General features: G+C 44.6%; 1 protein-coding gene across 1 annotated transcript in view; it reads left to right on the top strand.

Annotated features, from left to right (window-relative positions):
- Positions 1–14,294, top strand: part of LOC141107674 (cytochrome P450 2G1-like) — a 69,796-nt gene extending 55,502 nt beyond the window's left edge. The window contains exons 7-9 of the mRNA XM_073598578.1: positions 3,167–3,354; positions 4,185–4,326; positions 13,486–14,294. Coding sequence (XP_073454679.1) covers positions 3,167–3,354; positions 4,185–4,326; positions 13,486–13,667 — 512 coding nt within the window. The 3' untranslated portion in view covers positions 13,668–14,294. The remainder of the gene's footprint in view (positions 1–3,166; positions 3,355–4,184; positions 4,327–13,485) is intronic.
- Positions 14,295–25,562: the final 11,268 nt, after the last annotated feature.

Here is a 25,562-nt window from a genome sequence, read left to right as displayed (position 1 = left end):
TTAAATAAAGGGAAAAGGGGTTGGAGAAAATAGTATAGCAGTAAGAGTAAATAAGTGGGTACATCTGGAATACACTTGTCATGGCACCTGTTTGAACTTGTTATCAGTATAAAAGACACCTGTCCACAACCTCAAACAGTCACACTCTAAACTCCACTATGGTGAAGACCAAAGAGCTGTCGAAGGACACGAGAAACAAAATTGTAGACCTGCACCAGGCTGGGAAGACTGAATCTGCAATAGGCAAGCAGCTTGGTGTGAAGAAATCAACTGTGGGAGCAATAATTAGAAAATGGAAGACATACAAGACCACTGATTATTATTATTATTATTATACAGGATATACACTGATAATCTCCCTCGATCTGGGGCTCCACGCAAGATCTCACCCCGTGGGGTCAAAATGATCACAAGAACGGTGAGCAAAAATCCCAGAACCACATGGGGGGCCTAGTGAATGACCTGCAGAGAGCTGGGACCAATGTAACAAAGGCTACCATCAGTAACACACTACGCCGCCAGGGACTCAGATCCTGCCGTGCCAGACTTGTCCCCCTGCTTAAGCCAGTACATGTCCGGGCCCGTCTGAGGTTTGCTAGAGAGCATTTGGATGATCCAGAAGAGGATTGGGAGAATGTCATATGGTCAGATGAAACCAAAGTAGAACTGTTTGTTAGAAACACAACTCTCATGTTTGGAGGAGAGAGAATGCTGAGTTGCAACCAAAGAACACCATACCTACTGTGAAGCATGGGGGTGGCAATATCATGCTTTGGGTCTGTTTCTCTGCAAAGGGAACAGGACGACTGATCCGTGTACATGAAATAATGAATGGGGCCATGTATCGTGAGATTTTGAGTGCAAACCTCCTCCCATCAGCAAGGGCATTGAAGATGAAACGTGGCTGGGTCTTTCAGCATGACAATGATCCCAAACACACCGCCCGGGCAACGAAGCAGTGGCTTCGTAAGAAGAATTTCAAGGTCCTGAAGTGGCCTAGCCAGTCTTCAGATCTCAACCCCATAGAAAACCTTTGGAGGGAGTTGAAAGTCCGCGTTGCCCAGCGACAGCCCCAAAACATCACTGCTCTAGAGGAGATGCATGGAGGAATGGGCCAACATACCAGCGATAGTGCGTGACAACCTTGTGAAGACTTACAGAAAACGTTTGACCTCTGTCATTGCCAACAAAGGATATATAACAAAGTATTGAGATGAACTTTTGATATTGACAAAATACTTATTTTCCACCATAATTTGCAAATAAATTCTTTCCAAATCAGACAATGTGATTGTCTAGATTTGTTTCCACATTTTGTCTCTCATAGTTGAGGTATACCTATGATGACAATTACAGGCCTCTCTCATCTTTTTAAGTGGGAGAACTTGCACAATTGGTGGCTGACTAAATACTTTTTTGCCCCACTGTATGTAAATTCGTCAAAAACACTCTACACTCATTGACCGCCGAATGCCTCCTCTGATAGTTCTTATATAGGTAAGGGCGGGGCCACCTGACGATGTCACCCCTTGTGACAAAATGGACTGGTGCATGCTTGAGGTATGCTACCCCATACTCATTCACATGGGGGGGCGGGATCTGGGGGCCACCTTGTTAAAGTAGGCTTCCAGATTCCGATAAGCCCCCCGCCCACAGACCCCCACAACCACAGCCCAGGGTTGAGTGGAAGAGACCCTTGTCCCCATCAACATGGGGAAAAGGTGTTTTGGGGTGGAGGGGCAGAGCCCCCCTTGCCCCAAAGCACCCTACCATGTTGAGGGCATGTGGCCTGGTATGGTTCAGGAGGGGGGGTGCTCGTTCATCCCCCCTTTCCTAACCTTCCAGGCTACATGCTCGGATAAGGGTCTGGTATGGATTTTGGGGGGAACCTCACGCCAATTTTTGTTAAATTTTGGCATGAGGTTCCCCTTAAAATCCATACCAGACCCGAAGGGGGGCCCACGCCATTTTTTTCTTAATTTTGTTCCTCAATAGCCGGGTGCCGGCAATTGCAACCACGAGCCACTTTAAATGTGATTTGACTATTTTTTTTCCTTTAGAAATGTCATTTTTGCTGCAGCATGTTCTATGCATGCTACAGATGGCAGATGCTTTACAGGCAGACTAAGGGGACCCTCCAGGCCCTATATTTAAAGGAATTTTTCATTTTTATTGTTGCACTTTAAAGTGGTTGTTGTACACCACTTGTACCTACAGGTAAGCCTATAATAAAGGCTTACCTGTAGGTATTGTAAATTTCTCCTAAACTTGCACGGTTTAGGAGATATTTACCATATATGCTTGCGCTGACGTCATCGGCGCATGCGCACTAAAGAAACGGCTCGATCGTGCCATTTCTAAAAGGCCTGTGCCGTGACCAGCAGCTTCCGCATGCATGTGTGGGAGTGACGTCATCGCGGCCCCAGCCAATCACAGCGCCGGAGCCCGCAGACCCGGAGATAACTCCGGGAGACATGTCGCCGGTCACAGCGGTGTACGGGGACCGTTGCAACAGCTTCGATCTAAGGTAAGTATTTCATAATGAGCTAGTATGCCCTTTTTATGGCAAATTACTTGCATATAAGCCTTCAAAATGGGCATTTTGGATTTTTCCTGTTCGGCTCACATAGATTTCAATGGAGTTCACCGTCTGGGTCAACTTTCGGGAAATCTGCTGCGAACCAAACAGGGGGGTATCCAGCCCATCTCTATTTCTAAGCTGTATGGGAAAAATAAACTATAGAAGCTTGTTGGTTGCTGTGGACACTTTTTATTAGTTCCCCCAGTGGTCTCCAAATTTTTCAGTATAAGGGCCATATCGAATGTTTTTCAAATATTTTCAGGCTGAAAAAAAAATCCCCATCAAAGTCTCCCCTTAAATCATGGCCCTCATCAGAGACCCCCCTAACCTCTGGGTCCCCATCAGAGTCCCCTCTTACATCACAGTCCTGTCATAATCCCCCCTTACATCATAGGTAGAGACCATAAGCATCCTCTGCTGACCCTAATACACAAACAGCGCATATTGAAGATATGTGACTGACCATAGCTAGTTGGATAAAATGTTGCAGCAAGCCAGTTGTGGCCTGTGAGCTGTTGTTTGGAAACCCCTGTCTATAAAATGTATACAGTACACAAACTAAATGCATCAATTACCATTTCACAGCCAAAATCCAGGAAGAAATACACAAAGTGATTGGTGAAAATCGCTCCCCCAGCATTGATGACCGGACTAAGATGCCATATACTGATGCTGTAATCCATGAGATCCAGAGATTTTGTGATGTGGCTCCAATGGGTCTTCCTCACGCAGTTACACAGGACATAGAGTTCAGAGGATATACTATTCCAAAGGTGGGTTATAGATTTTTGTTGCTAGATATGTAAATCTGAAATCAAGACACAGATGAAATACAGTGAATATAGACAATGAGAAACGGCTCCAATGGTGAATAAAATAATAGTGTTATAAGGCTGCACCAAAAATTAGTATAAACTAATAAAACATAATATAATGAGCAAATGGGCGCAAAAAGCATATAAATCACCCAACATAGCGTGAGTATGTTAATAATAATAAATGAAAGTGTCAGAAACATCCAGCACACATATGTATACACATAAAATAATATAGTGATAAAAGTCTTCTATATAGTGTTTCTCCAACACCGTGCCTTCTAAAGCGAAAAGTGCTTGAATCTTCAAGAAACCACAAAGTGCTTCACCCGAAGTAACAACTATATATGCTCACCAGATATCTCCGGCCACACAGTGTCCACCAGGCATATAACGGAGAGACTCCTTTTTCATTTAGCTCGAACCTTCCAAGCCACATGCGATTCCAATCGGCTATTTCCAAAAATCAATCAAGCTCCACTTCAATCATAAATGTTTAGAAGATCTTCCAGCTAAAACACTCTAGGATGCATATCCACAGCTCTTTCCATAAATTCTGTGAATTTGAGCTCCCCAAAAACGAGCCACAGAGAGGCAATATAGTGTGATATTGTATGTATTTATCGTATGTATTTATTATTTATTTATTTGATCTAAACTAATTCCTTTTTTTTTTTTTTTTTTGCTTAGTGCAAAGTGTCTGCCTGATACTGTGATTCGGATCATGTTGTTCAGCTCCATAGCTGTAAGGTTTTTGACATATGTTTGTGCATTATTTGTGTATTTAGGGTACAGATGTCTACCCACTGCTGTGTTCTGTGCTACGGGACCCCAAACATTATGCTACACCCAACAAATTTAATCCTGGACACTTCCTGGATAAAAATGGAGATTTAAAGAAGAACGAGGCATTTGTCCCCTTTTCTGCAGGTACTATTGGTTTACTATATAAAACTTAACAAAATACGCACTACTAGGGATGAGCCGAACACCCCCCGGTTCGGTTCGCACCAGAACCTGCGAACGGACCGAAAGTTCGCACGAACGTTAGAACCCCATTGACGTCTATGGGACTCGAACGTTCGAAATCAAAAGTGCTCATTTTAAAAACTAATTTGCATGGTATTGTCCTAAAAAGGGTTTGGGGACCCGGGTCCTACCCCAGGGGACATGTATCAGTGCAAAAAAAACTTTTAAAAACGGCCGTTTTTTCGGGAGCAGTGATTTTAATGATGCTTAAAGTAAAAAAAAAAAAAAGTGAAATATTCCTTTAAATATCGTACCTGAGGGGTGTCTATAGTATGCCTGTAAAGTGACGCGTGTTTCCCGTGTTTAGAACAGTCCCTGCACCAAATGTCATTTTTAAAGGAAAAAATCTCATTTAAAACTGCTTGCGGGTTTAATGTAATGTCGGGTCCTGGCAATATGGATGAAAATCAGTGAGACAAACGGCATGGGTACCCCCCAGTCCATTACCAGGCCCTTTGGGTCTTGTATGGATATTAAGGGGAACCCCACACCCAAATTAAAATAAGGAAAGGTGTGGGGCCACCAGGCCCTATATACTCTGAACAGCAGTATACAGGCGGTGCAAACAAGACAGGGACTGTAGGTTTGTTGTTAAGTAGAATCTCTTTGTAATTTTGAACGGGTACATTTTTAACGTGTTTAGCTCCAGCCAAAAAATCTTTTTTAAGCTTTTTGGAAAACATAGGGAAGGGTTATCACCCCTGTGACATTTGTTTTGCTGTCTTTCCTCCTCTTCAGAAGATTTTACCTCACTTTTTGTCCCAATGGATTGGAAAGCATCAGTGGAAAGGAGAAATGTTTTTCCCATATTAACTCTTACAGGAGAGAATTTCCCTTCCTAGGGGTAGATTTCATCTCACTTCCTGTTGTCTCCTTCCGTTTGCAAGTAGGAGTCGTTTGTAAGTTAGTTGTTTGAAAGTAGGGTCCTGCCCTATATACTCAGCAGAAATTTGGGCCTTAGGTGTTGCTGTGGCCACAACACTGTAAGCCCTCACAGGGCCCTGCTGTGAAATATTAGATCAAGAATTGTAATTACATGCCCCTGTTGAACAGGAGCTGAAAAATTAGGCCTTAGGCACTGGTGCTGGTGCCACAACACTGCAACCCCTCACAGACACTCTAGTTGGAACGCAGGAACGAGCCCTGCTGCAAAGTATTGCATCAAAAATTGTAATTACACGCCCCTGTTAAACAAGGGCTGAAAAATTGGGCCTTAGGCACTGGTGCTGGTGCCACAACACTGCAACCCCTCACAGACACTCTAGTTGGAACGCAGGAACGAGCCCTGCTGCAAAGTATTGCATCAAAAATTGTAATTACACGCCCCTGTTAAACAGGGGCAGAAAACATGGGCCTTAGGCACTGGTGCTGGTGCCACAACACTGCAACCCCTCACAGACACTCTAGTTGGAACGCAGGAACGAGCCCTGCTGCAAAGTATTGCATCAAAAATTGTAATTACACGCCCCTGTTAAACAGGGGCAGAAAAAATGGGCCTTAGGCACTGGTGCTGGTGCCACAACACTGCAACCCCTCACAGACACTCTAGTTGGAACGCAGGAACGAGCCCTGCTGCAAAGTATTGCATCAAAAATTGTAATTACAGGCCCCTGTTAAACAGGGGCAGAAAAAATGGGCCTTAGGCACTGGTGCTGGTGCCACAACACTGCAACCCCTCACAGACACTCTAGTTGGAACGCAGGAACGAGCCCTGCTGCAAAGTATTGCATCAAAAATTGTAATTACAGGCCCCTGTTAAACAGGGGCAGAAAAAATGGGCCTTAGGCACTGGTGCTGGTGCCACAACACTGCAACCCCTCACAGACACTCTAGTTGGAATGCAGGAACGAGCTCTGCTGCAAAGTATTACATCAAAAATTGTAATTACACGCCCCTGTTAAACAGGGGCTGAAAAATTGTGCCTTAGTGGTGGCGCCCAGAACCAAAAATGTTCTTACAAGCTATCAGTGTGATGATTGAGGAGGAAGAGGATAATTACTCAGGGATAGTCACTCAGCATCAGCATAGGCAGTCTTTGAAGGGATCTGAGATTTCAAAAAAATTTATTCGGTTACATCAGCATCAGGTGCTTGGTAGCTGGTGGTGATCCAAGACTGATTCATTTTTATGAAGGTCAGTCGATCGACCGAGTCAGTGGACAGACGCACCCTGTGATCGGTTACCACGCCTCCAGCAGCACTGAATGTGCGTTCCGAAAGAACGCTGGATGCAGGACAGGCCAGTAGCTCAATTGCATACTGTGCAAGCTCTGGCCAGTGATCCATCCTCAAGACCCAGTAACCCAGAGGATTTTCGGTGGGAAAGGTGTCCAAGTCTGATCTTGCCCCTAGGTATTCCTGCACCATGTAAAACAGACGCTGGCGATGGTTGCTGGAACCGATCATACCTTGGGGCTGCGGACCAAAAAATTGTCTGAACGCATCGGTCAGACAGCCACCTTCTCCACCGCTCCTTCTTTGACTGACCGAAGCCTCAGCAACAGGAGTTTGTAACCTCCCAGTCTCTGGGAACGCGTTGCACAGACCTTTCTGCAAGGCCTCCCGAAGATGTTTCATCCTCTGCTCCCTCTGCGATGGCAAGATAAGGTCCGCAACCTTACCCTTGTAACGTGGATCAAGGAGGGTTGCCAGCCAGTATTGGTCCTTCTCCTTGATACCACGAATACGAGGATACTTACGCAGGCTTTGCAGGATCAGGGAGGCCATGCAGCATAGGTTTGCTGAGGCATTTGGTCCGGAGTCCTCTGGGTCACTAAGGACGACATGGTCCGCAGCCACCTCCTCCCAGCCACGTACAAGTCCATGTGTTTCTTGGGACTGATCCCTTAAAGACTGCTGCTGATGCTGAGTGCCAGGCTCCACCTCCATACTGACACAATCTTCCTCCTCCTCCTCCTCCTCCTCCTCCTCTTCCTGTGTGATCGGCGGGCACGCAGGAACACTGTCTGGATAAAGGGGGCCTTGAGAGCTAAGGAAGTCCTCCTCTTCCTGCCTCTGTTCTGCCTCAAGTGCCCTGTCCATTATTCCACGCAGCGTGTGCTCCAACAGGTGGACAAGGGGGACAGTGTCACTGATGCATGCACTGTCACTGCTCACCATCCTCGTGGCCTCCTCAAATGGTGACAGGACAGTGCATGCATCCCTGATCATGGCCCACTGGCGTGGGGAAAGAAAACCAAGCTCCCCTGACCCTGTCCTGGTGCCATAGTCGCACAGGTACTCATTGATGGCCCTCTGCTGCGTGTGCAGCCGCTGCAGCATGGCCAACGTTGAGCTCCACCTGGTGGGCATGTCACAGATTAGGCGGTTTTTGGGCAGGTTAAACTCCTTTTGGAGGTCCGTCAGCCGAGCACTGGCATTATATGACCGGCGGAAATGCACACAGACTTTCCTGGCCTGCCTCAGGACATCCTGTAAGCCTGGGTACCTGCCCAAGAACCGCTGCACCACCAAGTTAAGGACGTGAGCCAAACAGGGCACATGGGTCATTTGTCCCTGTCGGAGGGCAGAGAGGAGGTTGGTGCCATTGTCGCAAACCACCATTCCTGCCTTAAGTTGGCGTGGCGTCAACCACCTCTGAACCTGCCCCTGCAGAGCTGACAGAACCTCTGCCCCAGTGTGGCTCCTGTCCCCCAAGCACACCAGCTCAAGCACCGCATGGCATCTTTTGGCCTGCGTACTTGCGTAGCCCCTTGAACGACTACGGAGCACTGCTGGTTCCGAGGAAGAGGCCATGGAGGAAGAAGAAGAGGAGAGGGTGGAGGAGAGAGGTGTGTCACAATCATTAGCATTTTGGAGGCGTGGTGGCGGAACAACCTCCAACACTACTGCACCTTGTCCTGCATCCTTTCCAGCTGCCAGCAGAGTCACCCAATGCGCCGTGAAACTTAGGTAACGTCCCTGTCCATGCCTGCTGGACCATGAGTCAGCGGTAATATGCACCTTACCGCTGACCGCCCTGTCCAGCGAGGCATGGACATTGCCTTCCACATGCTGGTAGAGAGCCGGAATCGCCTTCCGTGAGAAAAAGTGGCGTTTGGGTACCTGCCACTGAGGAACCGCGCATTCCACAAACTCACAGAAGGGGGCAGAGTCTACCAACTGAAAAGGCAGCAGTTGAAGTGCTAGCAATTTTGCCAAGCTAGCATTCAACCGCTGGGCATGTGGATGGCTGGGAGCAAACTTCTTTCGGCGGTGCAGCAGCTGGGGCAGGGAAATTTGCCTGGTACAATCTGACGTCGGTGTACCAAAATCAGATTGCCCACAAGTACTTGGCTGTGACACACCTAATTCTACACCTTCATTCCTCTCAGTGCAGGTCTCAGAGAGGACTGAAGGTCTAGTGGGGTTGGAAATCTCAGCTGATGAGGAGCAAGGAGAGGTCCTCTTTGTTCTTTGGTGTGGGTCTTTTAGATACGCTTGCCAACAAACTGCATGGCAGGTCAACATATGTCTGGTCAAGCATGTGGTACCCAAGCGGGAGATGTTTTGGCCACGCGAGATACGCTTGAGACATATGTTGCAAATAGCAGCGGTGCGATCTGATGCACTCGTCTCAAAAAAGGCCCACACCAAAGAACTTTTTGAATAACGCGCAGAGACTGCAGCGCCCTGCACATGTGGAGCTTTGGGGTGTGATGCAGTCAATGTGCTGCCCTTAGGCTGGCCCCTGGAGGGCATCCTGCCTCGTTGGTGATGTGCCGCCTCCTCCTCCTCCTCCTCCTCCTCTCTCCTATCAGGCACCCACGTTGAGTCAATGACCTCATCATCCCCTCCCTCCTCATCACTGGAGCAAACCTGGCAGTATGCTGCAGCAGGGGGAGCATGACTGCCAGATTGCTGTCCTTCTTGGGCACCCCCTCTGTCCGTGCTCATGTTACTGCCTTCATCGAGCTCAGTATCATCATCAGAGCCTTCCAAACGCTGGGCATCCTCCTGGAGCATGTACCCAACACTGTGGTCAAACAGTTCGAGGGACTCCTCAGGAGGACATGGTGGGGCTAGGGAAGGAGTCACTGATGACATTGAGCCGAGGGAAGAGGCCGCTGCTTTGCCAGACAAAGTACCCTGGGCATGGGTGAGAGAGGATGAGGAGGATGAGGACGGCTTGGTCATCCACTCGACCAAGTCTTCCGCATGTTGCGGCTCAACATGGCCAGCTGCTGAAAAAAAGGCCAAGCGTGTCCCATGGCCACGTGCTGATGAGGATGCACCGTCTCCACGACCAGCACTAGACACAGAGCCTGCTTGCCCTCTCTTATTGGCTTGTGACCTTCCAGACATACTAATGGCCTGTAGCTGCACTAAGCTGGGATATATATATATATATATATATATATATATATATATATATATATATATATGTACTGATACTGCAGCTAGCAAAATCAACTGCCTGCCTGTAGTATGAGAACACCACCAACCTTCTACAGGTAGCTTTAGCTGAACACTGTGAGGTGGACGCACCCCACTAACTTGTAGGTTTAGCTGAACACTGTGAGCAGGACGCACTGCACTAACTGTAAATAGTCTAGCTGCCTGACTGTGGTACTAATAGGATCAAAGAAACACCAGCAATTTTCTTCAGGTAGCTGTATTTACTGTAACAAGACAAGCCTGCCTGTCAGTAAGAAGATAACAGAAACGGATCTAGCTGAACACTATGAGCAGGACACACCCCACTAGCTTGTAGGTTTAGCTGAACACTGTGAGGTGGACGCACCCCACTAACTTGTAGGTTTAGCTGAACACTGTGAGCAGGACGCATCCCACTAACTTGTAGGTTTAGCAGAACACTGTGAGCAGGACGCACTGCACTAACTGTAAATAGTCTAGCTGCCTGACTGTGGTACTAATAGGATCAAAAGAACACAAGCAATTTTCTTCAGGTAGCTGTATTTACTGTAACAAGACAAGCCTGCCTGTCAGTAAGAAGATAACAGAAACGGATCTAGCTGAACACTGTGAGCAGGACGCACCCCACTAGCTTGTAGGTTTAGCTGAACACTGTGAGGTGGACGCACCCCACTAACATGTAGGTTTAGCTGAACACTGTGAGCAGGACGCACCCCACTAACTTGTAGGTTTAGCAGAACACTGTGAGCAGGACGCTCTGCACTAAATGTAAATAGTCTAGCTGCCTGACTGTGGTACTAATAGGATCAAAAGAACACCAGTAATTTTCTTCAGGTAGCTTTATATACTGTAACAAGACAAGCCTGCCTGTCGGTAAGAAGAGAACAGGAACGGATCTAGCTGAACACTGTGAGCAGGACGCACTGCACTAAATGTAAATAGTCTAGCTGCCTGACTGTGGTACTAATAGGATCAAAAGAACACCAGTAATTTTCTTCAAAATACTGTAACAAGACAAGCCTGCCTGTCAGTAAGAAGATAACAGGAATGGATCTAGCTGAACACTGTGAGCAGGACGCACTGCACTAAATGTAAATAGTCTAGCTGCCTGACTGTGGTACTAATAGGATCAAAAGAACACCAGTAATTTTCTTCAAAATACTGTAACAAGACAAGCCTGCCTGTCAGTAAGAAGATAACAGGAACGGATCTAGCTGAACACCGTGAGCAGGACGCACTGCACTAAATGTAAATAGTCGGAACGGATCTAGCTAAACTGAATACAGTGTATATATATATATATATATATATATATATGCAACACCTGGGATGCATATATATATAGACAATACACTTTAAGTGCAGCTAACTGACTGACTGTCCTGCCTAATCTAGCTAACTCAAATGAAATGACACTGTCTCTCTCTCTCTCTATTTCTCAGCACACCGGGACACACTGCACAGGGCCGCCGTGCAGGCGGCCTTATATAGTGTGGGGCGTGTACTAAATCCCCTGAGCCATAATTGGCCAAAGCCTCCTTGGCTTTGGCCAATTACGGCTCTCTGTTAAGGCGGCGCTGTGATTGGCCAAGCATGCGGGTCATAGTGCATACTTGGCCAATCATCAGCAAGCAATGCACTGCGATGCCGCAGTGAATTATGGGCCGTGACGCGCCACACGGATTTGGCGCGAACGGCCCATATCGTTCGCAATTCGACGAACGATCGAACAGCCGATGTTCGAGTCGAACATGGGTTCGACTCGAACACGAAGCTCATCCCTACGCACTACCAAATCAACCCCCTTTTTGTACAAATGAACCAGTTCTGGATAACTCACCGCACAAGAATTATTGCGGTCTGAAGTGCCCAGAGAGATATGCCTCCATCCCTAAATATACATGCAAAGAAAGGATACATGGGTCATGGGAGACAAGTGAGACAAATCACTTCTAACATAATATATTGGGTACACATGATTACAAATTTATTAAAAATAATTGGACATTTCATAGTCTTAAATGTACATGATGACAGATTTCAAATATAATGATTAGATACATTAAAATGAGCTGATACAGAATAGATTAACATGATGACAATATGAATTTATATATGATCCTGGTATTCGTATACATGATGTTATTTTGCAAACAGAGCTACATAATTACATAAAATATAGAACACAATGTTTCCTAACATCCTATGACTCTACACGTTTCGTGCATCCCTGTCCACTTCATCAGGAGTTGATGCAAGAAAAATATCTATAAATACCGGAGTAAAAATATCAAAAGTAAATGGCTCCCCAAAAGAGAGAGGGGAGGGGGTTTAAGGCAGATAGCCTTGTTACTTACAACTCAACTCAAAAGTAAGCCCAGCAGCCTAGTGAGCAGAGGGCGCCGGAAAACGTCTATCCCGGGGGCTGTGATAGGGTGACCCACATAGGCCAGAGGGACAACTGGAGGGCGAACCAAGCTTCCAAATGGTGAAATCCATGGAGTGTATAAATTGATACTGGCACATCTAGCCAACACTGGTCTATACAAAATATATTAAAATGTGTAAAATATATGATAATTAAAGATTTCAGTGTTGATATCCATATGATGTGACATGTGGCAAAAAAAGGGAGAGAACAAGAAAAAAGTTAGCCCAGTGTCCAAGGGGAAGGGAAACTGGTGGGACCATAGAAAAATCAAAAAACAAACTGAGTAAAAAGTCAAAGTCAGCTCAAAAGTAAGCCTAACAGCCTAGTGAGCAGAAGGCGCCGGCCTCTGAATTATGTGGGTCACCCTGCCACAGCCCCCAGGAAAGATGTTTTCCGGTGCCCTCTGCTCACTAGGCTGCTGGGCTTACTTTTGAGCTGACTTGTAGTTTTCTTATTTGGCACAGCCCTATGCAGTGCACTGGCTAGGACAATTTAAGGAAAGCCTCATGGGTAAATATAGAATCACGCCTCGAGCATCCTCCTGTATGTATGCCCTGCATTCTTCAACTGCCTTGTACATATTTCATATATCTAATCAGATTTTCCCTGCTCCATCAGTTCTGCAGGCTATCAGCTGCCTGGCTGATCAGTGTATTCTAATGGTGGGGAAGTCTCCTCACTGTTGGAATACAATAACTCAGGGGGAAGTATTCCCCCATCCACGTCAAGTGTGTGGTTGGAGGAATCAAGTAAATTTTCTACATTGGACCGCAGGTTGAAAAAAAGATCTGACTCATCTATGAGCTGCCTTACTCTGATCATATATACCTCAATGGAGTAATCAGCAGACAAAAAGAGAAGTTAGCGCTTTGCTTTCTCTTCAGAAAACATAGACTTCTGTTAAAAATCTGGACCCTGAAAAAAAAAAGAAGACTTTTAGGTATTGAGAATGAGATAGGGAAGAGACACTCTTCTTTCTTTCTTCTGTTGTGACCTTCTAGACCCTCTAGCCTTCTGGAGAGTTTTAATTAGGAAATTACAATTTTGACAAGGAACGGATAGTGATGGGTTTTCTCTTTCGAAAAACTTTACAATGCATTGCCAAATGTAGATCAATATAGATCAAACATTAATTAGAAAAAAAAAAAAAAAAACTAAAACTATCTAAAACTTAAAAAAATAGAAAGTTATGCAACACTAACTATAGTTTCTCCTTATATGATTCCCAATATTCTTTCCATTTTGTTCACACAGGGAAACGGGCTTGTTTGGGAGAAGGTCTGGCTCGAATGGAGCTATTTATTTTCCTCACATCCGTATTGCAGAGTTTTACATTGTCCTCTGAGACAACCTTCACAGAAGAAGACATCAACCCTAAAATGAGTGGCTTTGGCTGCCAGCCCACAACATACCAGCTCTCATTCAACCAGCTCTAAATGGAACTCTGGGAACTACATTTAAATCCTGCACCACTAAGAAACTATCATCATAAACATTGTCATTATGATTATTATTATTAGAGTGCATGCAGTGAAAAAACTGCTGTGTTAGCACTTCACCTGAATCATTCCTTCTTAACAATTATTTAGGCTCTCATCAGGCAGACCAACTGTAGTTTACACTGATAGCTGTTTTACTTTATTCCTCATATTTTTTTTAACATGTTTATTATGATTAAATAACTATGTGCATCCATCATACAATATTAGTTGGATAACTGTAGCTTTTTGGTTGGTGTCTCCAAGGCTTGGGGTGTATGGGCATTTTAGCTTGTGTACCCTCATGGGGGTAGATAATTTGATATCTTCTTATCTTCTCCTTGTGCCCTAGCAAATTGGTCCTTGGTATCCCAAATCAGTTTACAAAAAATGTAAAAGCCCAAAAAAGGTTTATAAATATTTTTTAGAAAAAAAAATGGCAGCTTTCTATACTTTTTCAATTTACTTTTACAATTTATCAAATGCATACTTAAAGGAAAGTCTGAGGGTTCTGAATTTTTTTTTTGCTGGGTCTCCTGTTCTTTAAAGCACAATAAAACATTGGCGAGCAACCCATTGTAGAACTTTTGTTTTCCAATGTATCTACACTGGAATTTCTAGTCACAGAATCATTGATCTAAAAAAACAATTAGTATACTCATCGTGTTAATGTTGGTTTATGGGAAATTTTGCATTTTCGGAATCCCTAGCTATTGGGAAAATAAGGACACTAACATGCAAAGGGTTTAAGAGAGTGCCAATAGGAGCCCGATTGAGATCCCAAATCCAAATATTTACTTTTAATATACAAGGGTGAACACAATTTTTTTAGGGAATGGGGATTTGCCCACAAAGCATCAGTACTTCATTGAACTTTTTTATACATGAAAAGCTCAAAACAGTTTCGGAGGACTTTAATATGAATTTATAAAGAAACACATGAAAAACTTGTCAGAAGTTATCATGCTGATAACAGAGAAACAAAACAGCAGAAAGACATGGGACTCAGGGCTTTGAAGAGGGATAAGTAAACACTACAGACATTTGTGCCTAGGTCAAATTTCATGAATCGGGTTTACATCCACTTTAACCACTTCCGGACCGCTCGCTGTCATTATACGGCAGCTGTTTGAAGAGGGATATCGTTGTTATGGCAGCAGCTAGTTACCATAACCCCGGTATCCTCTTCTTCAGCGGGCAGTCTGCTTTCAGATAAAAGTGGTCTCTGCAGCGGATTTGTCGCAAGATAATTTTTATCGGCGGGGGAGAGGGCCCCAAGAATGCTGCTCACTCAATGATTCCTCCTACTGATTCCTACATACCTAGCAGGACATAATGGTAAGATAGGGGTCGGGGGAGAAATACTAAGTTTAGTGGGGGGGGGGGGGGGGGTAACAGGAATCTGATACACCCGAAAGTGTCTGCTTCTGCAGACACTTTAGGGGAGGATTTCTCCTCAATGGAACAGCGTGCAGTGGGAGAGGTAAGTATCCACTATCATTTTTACAGGCAGAGCTCTTATATACACTTTTGGTTCGGTGAGAGAGCTGCATTTAATGCACAGCTACAAATGGAAATTTATAATCTAGTGAACACCTGGCAGGTCTCCACATATTATGGGCATTTGTTTGAGCCCAGTGTTGATTTTGACGGAAAGAGAAACATTTATCAGAAGCAACAATGACCAGGAATTCATACATGAGTGAAATCTAAGTTGGGATAGATGTACCACTGCTCAAACATAGGAAAAGGCATAGAAAATGTTTGTTATGCCCCTCACTACACGTTACTGAGGTGTATTTGGGCACACTGTTAACTCCTCTCATACCAATGCATTCCAGTAGCCGCAGAATCCTTTTGAACTTTTATTGATACAAGATAGAGTAAAACTGTAACAGATAGAGACAAAATGCAATTAATAAAGATCATACAATTAGTGTCTCCCTATCTACCTATCTAGCTAAAGAAACAATTAACAAACATACCGAAGATGAATCCGGATGGCTAGCGTAGAGCATGGCAGCAGATGTACTTGGTTCCATAGGAAGGGAAGAGGAAAAGACTGCAGGAAACTGATGCAAGGCCTGATGAGATTGAAAGTATGGAGGCTTGCATGTACCAAATCTAACCAGCTATTCTAAATAACTACTTTGAAACAGATATAGCGCAGTTATACAAAATGGTCACTAGATGGCAGCATAGAGTAATCTAATTAAACCAAAGAGTCAATAGGAAAATTACAAGCCTTATTAACCACTTGAGCCCCGGACCATTATGCTGCCTAAGGACCAGAGGTCTTTTTCCAATTTCGTATACCAAAAACGGGGGGAGAAGGGACTTATGGACTTTTTAGGCACCACAAAATAGTAGATAAAAATTCCTTATTTTATTTGATATCAAAAAACACACATAACAAAACAAAAATAGTATAGTTTAAAACACAACATGTGTCTGTACTTGAATCATTGCTATACAACACCGTCTACAGTATGAAATTCTTCGGGCATTTAGGAGGAATAGCTTCCCATGTAGATCAGTCCGAAGAAGTGGCTATATAGCAGTTCCATAGTCAGTTCATATGTTGAGATTGATCGATGCTCGACATGTTTCGCGTATGGACTACGCTTCCTCAAGAGCAATAGTAGTATATGATGTAGCTATCGAGGTATATAACATTACAGTTAATTATCAGTACATATACACATAGATAGAAAGCAGGCGTCTACAGGGGCGCCACATATCTAGTACCAAAAAGAACAATTGTGTGCTTGCTCATAACGGAGTGGTGGTGGGCGCCAACGTCCAAGCGATACTAAAGGACTGCTATGGGGGCGTGCACAACATAATTATAGGTGGTATAAACAATGTGTTCAAGTTTGTAACCCCGGTCAGGTATTTAAGGAAGGGAAAAAGACGAAGGGGGAGGGGGGGGGGAGAAAAAAAGGGAGAAAGAAAAAAAGGAGAAAGGGGGGGGGGAAGGGGATAAGAGGGGAAGAAAAAGGGGGGGGAAAGGGGGAAGGGGGGGAAGGGGAAGAAGGGGAGGGAGGGTGGGGGGAAGGGAGGGTGGGGGGAGGGGGAGAAGGGAGGGGGGGGAAAGAAGGGGGGGAAAGGAGGGAAAGTAGGAGGAGGGGGAAATAGGGGGGGAGGGGGGGGAGGGGAATGGGAGGCGGGGGAAGGGAAAAAGAGAAAAGAGGAGGAAGAGAGTGGGGGGGTATAGCATTGGTAGCCCCCTAGTAGCACAGACAGGTAATAAAGGTAAATAATGAAAAAGATACTTACATTTAAAACCAATATGAAATATTAAAGGAGGGTATTAGTCCGCTAGCAAGAAAAAACCAAGTGACTTGACCATATAGTAGAGCTTTACGTATCCGAGTCAGTATGTTTGCTATTTTCTTATATATATATATGGGCCTGTTCCTGAAGTAGAGAAGGTAATACATTTTTAAAAAAGAAAAGAAAGATTTTTTTATATATATATCAGACATAAGTATTTATATATCTATATATGTGCTAAAAGTAACCTATTTCCTTGCTGTGGTCTGAGACACTCACCACTATTAGTCTTACAAATCGAGAATTGTAGTCTATGTGCCTCTGAGTTTCACCATGGAGTACAAGCAGGCATAGAACGCAGTATCACTGTTGTAATACCCAGTGTGAGCTTAGGTATAAACCCTAGAGTATGAATGGAGCCAGGAGCACAAGGAAGAAAAAGAAACAGAGAGGGAAAAGAAAGGGGGAGAGTGGAACCTCGGTTAATAATATAAAGCCACTATCCAGCAGTATATGCCATAATCTAATTGATGCTGTGGTCAAACAGAATACCTGAATATAGAGAAGGGGGAGCCTGTAGCATGTATAGTCCTCCTGATCCTGGAGCGGAACGCACACTGAGTCAGGACGCTGTCCTATTTGTGTGCCCGTCCCGTCCGTCGACGTCCAATCGGCAGCCGCCGACGTGACGTCATCCGGACCGGCCAAGGGCTCTCCGTGCGCATGCGCCCCCACCAGCCGGAAGGGCCGTCAATCCGAACGGCGCCTCCAGCAAGAGGGCGGCGCACGCCCACCGCGAGCTGCATCCGCCGGCTAGGATAGCCAGCCGATGCGCGCGCCGCATCGGAGGGGACCAATGCGGCGCTGGGCGGCCGCATAGCAATCAAGAATGCACCACCAGGTGGCGCCAACGCACACCGTCATCCGTAGAGCTAAGCACACAAAGAAAAATTATACACATGTACCTTAAAAAAAGGAGGGTTATTCAAAACATATGTTAAGTTACAATGGAGCAATACAGAAATTTCTATTATTGCATATAAATACCTCCATATTTATATTTGATATATCTGCTCTATACAGAACTGTATATGGACCTTCACACTGACCTATATGTCTCTGAGATGGATTTTGGGCCCGTGTAGGTCTGTTCAGATTAGCCAGAGGGGGCATACGCTTCCAAAAAGCAACCCAATGGAAGTTACAAAAAGGGTTTATAAGACTGTGATTCATTAATGCCAGGGGCCCGAGTCGCATTTTAAGCATTTAAATTTCATACTGTAGACGGTGTTGTATAGCAATGATTCAAGTACAGACACATGTTGTGTTTTAAACTATACTATTTTTGTTTTGTTATGTGTGTTTTTTGATATCAAATAAAATAAGGAATTTTTATCTACTATTTTGTGGTGCCTAAAAAGTCCATAAGTCCCTTCTCCCCCCGTTTTTGGTATACGTAATTGATAGGACGCGGCACGGTATTACTTTTAGTGTATCCACGGCACCACTCCGTGTGATGATACACATTTTCATACATCTTTCTTTTTCCAATTTGGCACTGCATCGCTTTAACTGCTAATTGCGCGGTCATGCAATGCTGTACCAAAACAAAATTTGCGTCATTTTCTTCCCACAAATAGAGCTTTCTTTTGATGGTATTTGATCACCTCTGCAGTTTTTATTTTTTGCGCTATAAACGGAAAAAGACCGAAAATTTTGAAAAAAAATGATATTTTCTACTTTTTGTTATAAAAAAAATCCAATAAACTAAATTTTAGTCATACATTTAGGCCAAAATGTATTCGGCCACATGTCTTTGGTAAAAAAAATGTCAATAAGCATATATTTATTGGTTTGCGCAAAAGTTATAGCGTCTACAAACTAGGGTACATTTTCTGTAATTTACACAGCTTTTAGTTTATGACTGCCTATGTCATTTCTTGAGGTGCTAAAATGGCAGGGCAGTACAAAACCCCCCCAAATGACCCCATTTTGGAAAGTAGACACCCCAAGGAAATTGCTGAGAGGCACGTTGAACCCATTGAATATTTATTTTTTTTGTCCCAAGTGATTGAATAATGACAAAAAAAAAAATATTTACAAAAAGTTGTCACTAAATGATATATTGCTCACACAGGCCATGGGCCTATGTGGAATTGCACCCCAAAATACATTCAGCTGCTTCTCCTGAGTATGGGGATACCACATGTGTGGGACTTTTTGGGAGCTTAGCCGCGTACGGGGCCCCGAAAACCAAGCACCACCTTCAGGATTTCTAAGGGTGTAAATTTTTGATTTCACTCTTCACTGCCTATCACAGTTTCAGAGGTCATGGAATGCCCAGGTGGCACAAAACCCCCCCAAATGACCCCATTTTGGAAAGTAGACACCCCAAGCTATTTGCTGAGAGGCATGGTGAGTATTTTGCAGCTCTCATTTGTTTTTGAAAATAAAGAAAGACAAGAAAAAACTTTTTTTTTTTCTTTTTTCAATTTTCAAAACTTTGTGACAAAAAGTGAGGTCTGCAAAATACTCACTATACCTCTCAGCAAATAGCTTGGTGTGTCTACTTTCCAAAATGGGGTCATTTGGGGGGGTTTTGTGCCACCTGGGCTTTCCATGGCCTCCGAAACTGTGATAGGCAGTGAAGAGTGAAATCAAAAATTCACGCCCTTAGAAAGCCTGAAGGCGGTGCTTGGTTTTCGGGGTCCCGTACGCGGCTAGGCTCCCAAAAAGTCTCACACATGTGGTATCCCCGTACTCAGGAGAAGCAGCAGAATGTATTTTGGGGTGTAATTTCACATATTCCCATGGCATGTTTGAGCAATATATCATTTAGTGACAACTTTGTGCAAAAAAAAAAAAAAAAATTTGTCTCTTTCCCGCAACTTGTGTCGCAATATAAAATATTCCATGGACTCGACATGCCGCTCAGCAAATAGCTTGGGGTGTCTACTTTCCAAAATGGGGTCATTTGGGGGGGTTTTGAACTGTCCTGGCATTTTATGCACAACATTTAGAAGCTTATGTCATACATCACTCACTCTTCTAACCACTTGAAGACAAAGCCCTTTCTGACACTTTTTGTTTACATGAAAAAGTTATTTTTTTTTGCAAAAAAATTACTTTGAACCCCCAAACATTATATATTTTTTTAAAGCAAATGCCCTACAGATTAAAATGGTGGGTGTTTCATTTTTTTTTTTCACACAGTATTTGTGCAGCGATTTTTCAAACGCATTTGTTTGGGAAAAAACACACTTTTTTAAATTTTAATGCACTAAAACACACTATATTGCCCAAATGTTTGATGAAATGAAAAAGATCATCTTAGGCCGAGTACATGGATACCAAACATGACATGCTTTAAAATTGCGCACAAACGTGCAGTGGCAACAAAATAAATACATTTTTAAAAGCCTTTAAAAGCCTTTACAGGTTACCACTTTAGATTTACAGAGGAGGTCTACTGCAAAATTACTGCCCTCGATCGCCCTCGAGAGCAGAACAAGAGAGAGAGAGAATAGAGAGAGAGAGAACAATAAAACGACAACTATTTTTTTTTATTTTATATATATATTTTTTTTTTTATACTTTTTTTGTAACTAACTTTTATAACGGTAACCGGTTCCAGGTTCGGGTCTCTCAAAATGCGATGGCATCTTGGGAGACCCTGTGAAAGTGTGCCTAGTCTGTGCAATGCTGTACCCTACGCTAATACTCAACTAATGAATGGTAGCGTTCAAAACATTCACCAATGCAAAGACCAGGATTGTCAGGACAGGAGGTACAATAATAGCGGGTGTCACGCCTATATCCGCGCTTGCTGCAGACACGACATCTTTTTTGGGGGTTCGTTGGGTAGGGGTACTCGGGAGGACATAAAGAAAATGCCTCTCATGCAGCACTGCATTTGGTTGGGGATGTGAATGGGGGAAGTACGGGTGCTGCAGAAGTGGTGGGTTCCCAATTAGGATTGGCGAATGCAGCAGGAAGGGCACTATGGGCACGACGGGCCTGTGTTTGTCTTTTTGGTGGCAGCGGGACACTACTTGTGCTTGCCACCTCACCAGCTTGAACTGCACTTATGGGACTCGCCACGTCACCAAGTGTTACTGCAGTGCTGGTTTGACTACGACCAGGGTGTACTAGGCCGCTGGCGCTTGCCAGTTCAATAAAAAGCTACCAAAAAAACTGTTAGCGATCGCAAGGATCAGGCCTGACTCTGCGAACACTGCAGTTATGCATTTAGTGTTTTGTAAGTGACAGTGATCGATCGATACTGCACTTGGGTGGGCTGAGCTGGGCCGGGCGGAGGGGCAAAATGCAGGTGCTAGCAGGTATCTGGGCTGATCCCGCTAACACTGCGTTTTTGGGAACCCTAAACTGCTGGGGACGCTAGTATAGATCTAATCGGATCAGATATTGATCCGTTCAGATACTATACCACTAAGGGAGGTGTACGGTGTGTGCGTGCGTGGGTGTTAGCGGTACTGGCGCTAATCTGACGCTGATTGGGGCTGGTGCTTGCCAGTTCACCAAAATACTACCAAAAAAACTGTTAGCGATCGCAGGGATCAGGCCTGACTCTGCGAACGCTGCAGTTATGCATTTAGTGTTTTGTAAGTGTCAGTGGTCGATCGATACTGCACTTGGGTGGGCTGGGCTGGGCCGGGCGGAGGGGCAAAACACAGGTGCTAGCAGGTATCTGGGCTGATCCCGCTAACACTGCGTTTTTGGGAACCCTAAACTGCTGGGGACGCTAGTATAGATCTGATCGGATCAGATATTGATCCGTTCAGATACTATACCACCAAGGGAGGTGTACGGTGCATGCGTGGGTGTTAGCGCTACTGGCGCTAACCTGACGCTGCCTGGGGATGGTGCTTGCCAGTTCACCAAAATGCTACCAAAAAAATTTTAGCGATCGCAGGGATCAGGCTTGACTCTGCGAATGCTGCAGTTATGCGTTTAGTGTTTTGTAAGTGACAGTGATCGATCGATACTGCACTTGGGTGGGCCGGGCGGAGGGGCAAAACGCAGGTGCTAGCAGGTATCTGGGCTGATCCCGCTAACACTGTGTTTTTGGGAACCCTAAACTGCTGGGGACGCTAGTATAGATCTGATCGGATCAGATATTGATCCGATCAGATACTATACCACTAAGGGAGGCGTATGCTGCGTGCGTGGGTGTTAGCGGTACTGGCGCTAATCTGACGCTGCCTGGGGCGACGCATATCACCGCCGGGCGATCAGGGGGCTAAACCTTTATTCGGTAATAAACGGCGGGTGCCCTGACACTAAAAAAAATAAACAAACTAACCAGCGTCACCCGTAACACTTATACGGTGATCAGTGGTTAAAGGGTTAACTAGGGGGCCATCAAGGGGTTAAAACATTTATTAGGTAGTATATGGGGGTCCCTGTCGCTATAAAACGCTGACGGCGAACCTAAATATTTAGGTCCCTAACTAGCATCACCAGCGACACTAATACAGCGATCAGAAAAATGATCGCTTAGCGACACTGGTGACGGGGGGTGATCAAGGGGTTAAAACTTTATTAGGGGGGGTTAGGGGGGTATCCTAGACCTAAAGGGGGATAATATTCACTGTCCCAACACTGTAACTGTCACAAACTGACACCAATGCAGTAATCAGAAAAAAAAAAAAAAACTGCTGGTGTCAGTTTGTGACAGGGAGGGGGGGGTGATTGGGGGGGATCGGGGGGCGATCGGGGGGGGGATCGGGGTGTTTTGTGTGCCTGGCATGTTCTACTGTGTTGTGTAGTGTTGGTGCACTCACAGTGAAGTCTTCTCTCCTCGGCGCTGCAACGGAATACCGAGCCGAGGAGAGATGACATAATTTCCTTTGCTGCTGTTTAGCATACAGCAGCAAAGGAAGTGATCTGATTGGCCGGCGGCGATCGCGAGGGGGGGGCCACGAGCGGATGGTCTCCCCCTCACCTCTGATCGCCGCTGGACAAAAGACGACCGCCTCGGGCACCGGGGGGGGTCCGGTCAGACCCCCCACCCGCGGAAGGCAAATCACGTATATATATACGTGAGTTTGCCTGTCCGTGCCACCTTGCCGACGTAAATCGGCGTGAGGCGGTCGTCAAGTGGTTAAAGAAGTCATGACAATGTTCTTGGAATTAATAGTGAAAATAATTTAATGGAAGTTTCTGTTATAATAAAGTATTTTCAGCATCCCACTTGAGTTGGTGGTAAGTAGGCTTTGTTTTTTTCCTGGGCATTCCCCAGGCCTTGTTTGCATCTGTTTGTAGCCCTCCAAAGCTTCTTACTGCGATAGCCAGCTATAAATGAAGGCGGTGGCAAGTTTTTTGAGATCACCTTGGTGTAGTTTATTGGTCCAGAAATGCACCAGCACCTTTGCAGCCATAGTGCTATTTGCTGGGTGTTTGGTGTGCTTCTGTACCTTTAAAAAGGGATGGGCTGCCCTTCAGTCCACCTGCCAGCATTTATCCATTAGAATGCATGTGCCTCCACTGTGGGGACACTCATATTTTAGTGTTAGGACCACAGATATCAGGGTGCCGTGACGAGGCTCTGTGGCTTACGCATGCATTTGCAAATGCGTGTGGACTAAACCCCTGTTTTTAATGCGTACTGTTAGACAGGTCAATTTGGTTGTCTGCGAGTTGGTGGTAAGTAGGCTTTGGTTTTTTCCTGGGCATTCCCCAGGCCTTGTTTGTATCTAGCTAAAGACACAATTAACAAACATACCGAAGATGAATCCGGATGGCTAGCATAGAGCATGGCAGCAGATGTACTTGGTTCCATAGGAAGGGAAGAGGAAAAGACTGCAGGAAGCTGATGCAAGGCCTAATGGGATTGAAAGTATGGAGGCTTGCATGTACCAAATCTAACCAGCTATTCTAAATAACTACTTTGAAACAGATATAGCGCAGTTATACAAAATGGTCTCTAGACGGCAGCATAGAGTAATCTAATTAAACCAAAGAGTCAATAGGAAAATTACAAGCCTTATTAAAGAAGTCATGACAATGTTCTTGGAATTAATAGTGAAAATAATTTAATGGAAGTTTCTGTTATAATAAAGTATTTTCAGCATCCCACTTGAGTCCATATAATCTTTTCTTTGCCTCCATATTGGTGCTTATTTGGGAATAAGTCAAACACAAGTAAAGTTCAGGTGCCAAGTCCTGTAATGCCACCTCCATAGGAACTGTTTGGTAGATTGGGTTCTATGTTTTTTGTCTTGAATCTTTGAACAACCTCGACCCCTCTGGCACACCAGGTTACATAGTTGGTGAGGTTGAATAAAGACCTCAGTCCGTCCAGTTCAACCTGTGTGGGTATTCGTGTGTGTGTGTTTATGCTAAAACCATTTCTTATATCCCTGTATATTGCATTCGCTGAGAAGCCCATCTAAGGTTTTTTTGACATTTTCTATACTCCCTGCAGACGCCACCCACTGTGGAAGGAAGTTCCACATCCTTTCTGCTCTTACAGTAAAGAACCCCTTATGCATTTTAGGGTTAAACCACTTCTTCTCCAACCTGAGACTGAATAGCTTTCTCCTATGCTAGTATCACTATTACGATATTTGTATATTTCTATAATATCCACTCTTAAGAGTTTCTTCTCCAGGGAGAATAAGTTTAATGCTTGTAGTGGTTACTCGTACCTGAGGTCCTCCAGTCCCCTTATTAGCTTTGTTTCCTTTCTCTCGACTCTCTCCAGCTCCAGCACATCCTTGCTCAGGACTGGTGATCAGAACTGGACAGCATACTTAAGATGTGGCCTGACCAGAGTTTTGTAAATTGGCAGAATTATAGTCTAATCTCCTGAGTAAATGCCCTTTTTAATGCATGCTAATTGTCTGCTAGCGTTGCTTGCTGCAGCTTGGCATTACATTCTATTCCTGAGCCTGTGATCTAATAGGACCCCCCAGTTCTTTTTCCATTTCCCCCAAAGGTTCTCCCCCTAGCAAGTAACTTGCAAGAAAACGTTTAACACCCAAATGCATTACTTAACATTTTTCTCTTTCAATAAGTTTTTATTGAAAATTTTTGAGAAATGCAGTGTGTAACTGCGATCATAAAAATGTATCATCAATGACTTGCAAATCAGTAGCAGTTGTACATCAAATAGAGAATATATGGCGAATGACAAAACATTTAGCGTAACAAAGAGCACATTAATCATGCCGTTGCAGAAGAACAATATGGATAACAGGAAATGGAATCTGTGCGCATCTACTAGAGAACTAGGCGCTGGCAAATTAGATGCTTATATCTTAGGTTTACTATATAAGAAACAAAGGGATGCAGAAATGGAATTCATCCCTGTTGAACAGCCTGAGTAAATAGAAGAAAGAGAAAAAACAGGGGGGGGGGGGGGTGGTGAGAAAGAACACCAAGATTGACCTAGCCAGAGCCCTGAGGTCTCAATGCTCATAACAACGCGTAACTAGCAATTGGTATGGAAAGGTGAGCATGTTGGATCCACGGAGTCCATATTTTCTTGTGTGTATCTAAAAGAATACTGTGGAGAGCTTCTCATTAGTGAAAAAGAAGTCTAAGCAGTGTCAG

The sequence above is a fragment of the Aquarana catesbeiana genome, linkage group LG09, assembly GCF_042186555.1.
Source record: "Aquarana catesbeiana isolate 2022-GZ linkage group LG09, ASM4218655v1, whole genome shotgun sequence".
NCBI classification, from domain to species: Eukaryota; Metazoa; Chordata; class Amphibia; order Anura; family Ranidae; genus Aquarana; species Aquarana catesbeiana.
The sequence above is the reverse complement of the archived record's forward strand: the minus strand, read 5'-3'. Positions and strand labels throughout refer to the sequence as shown.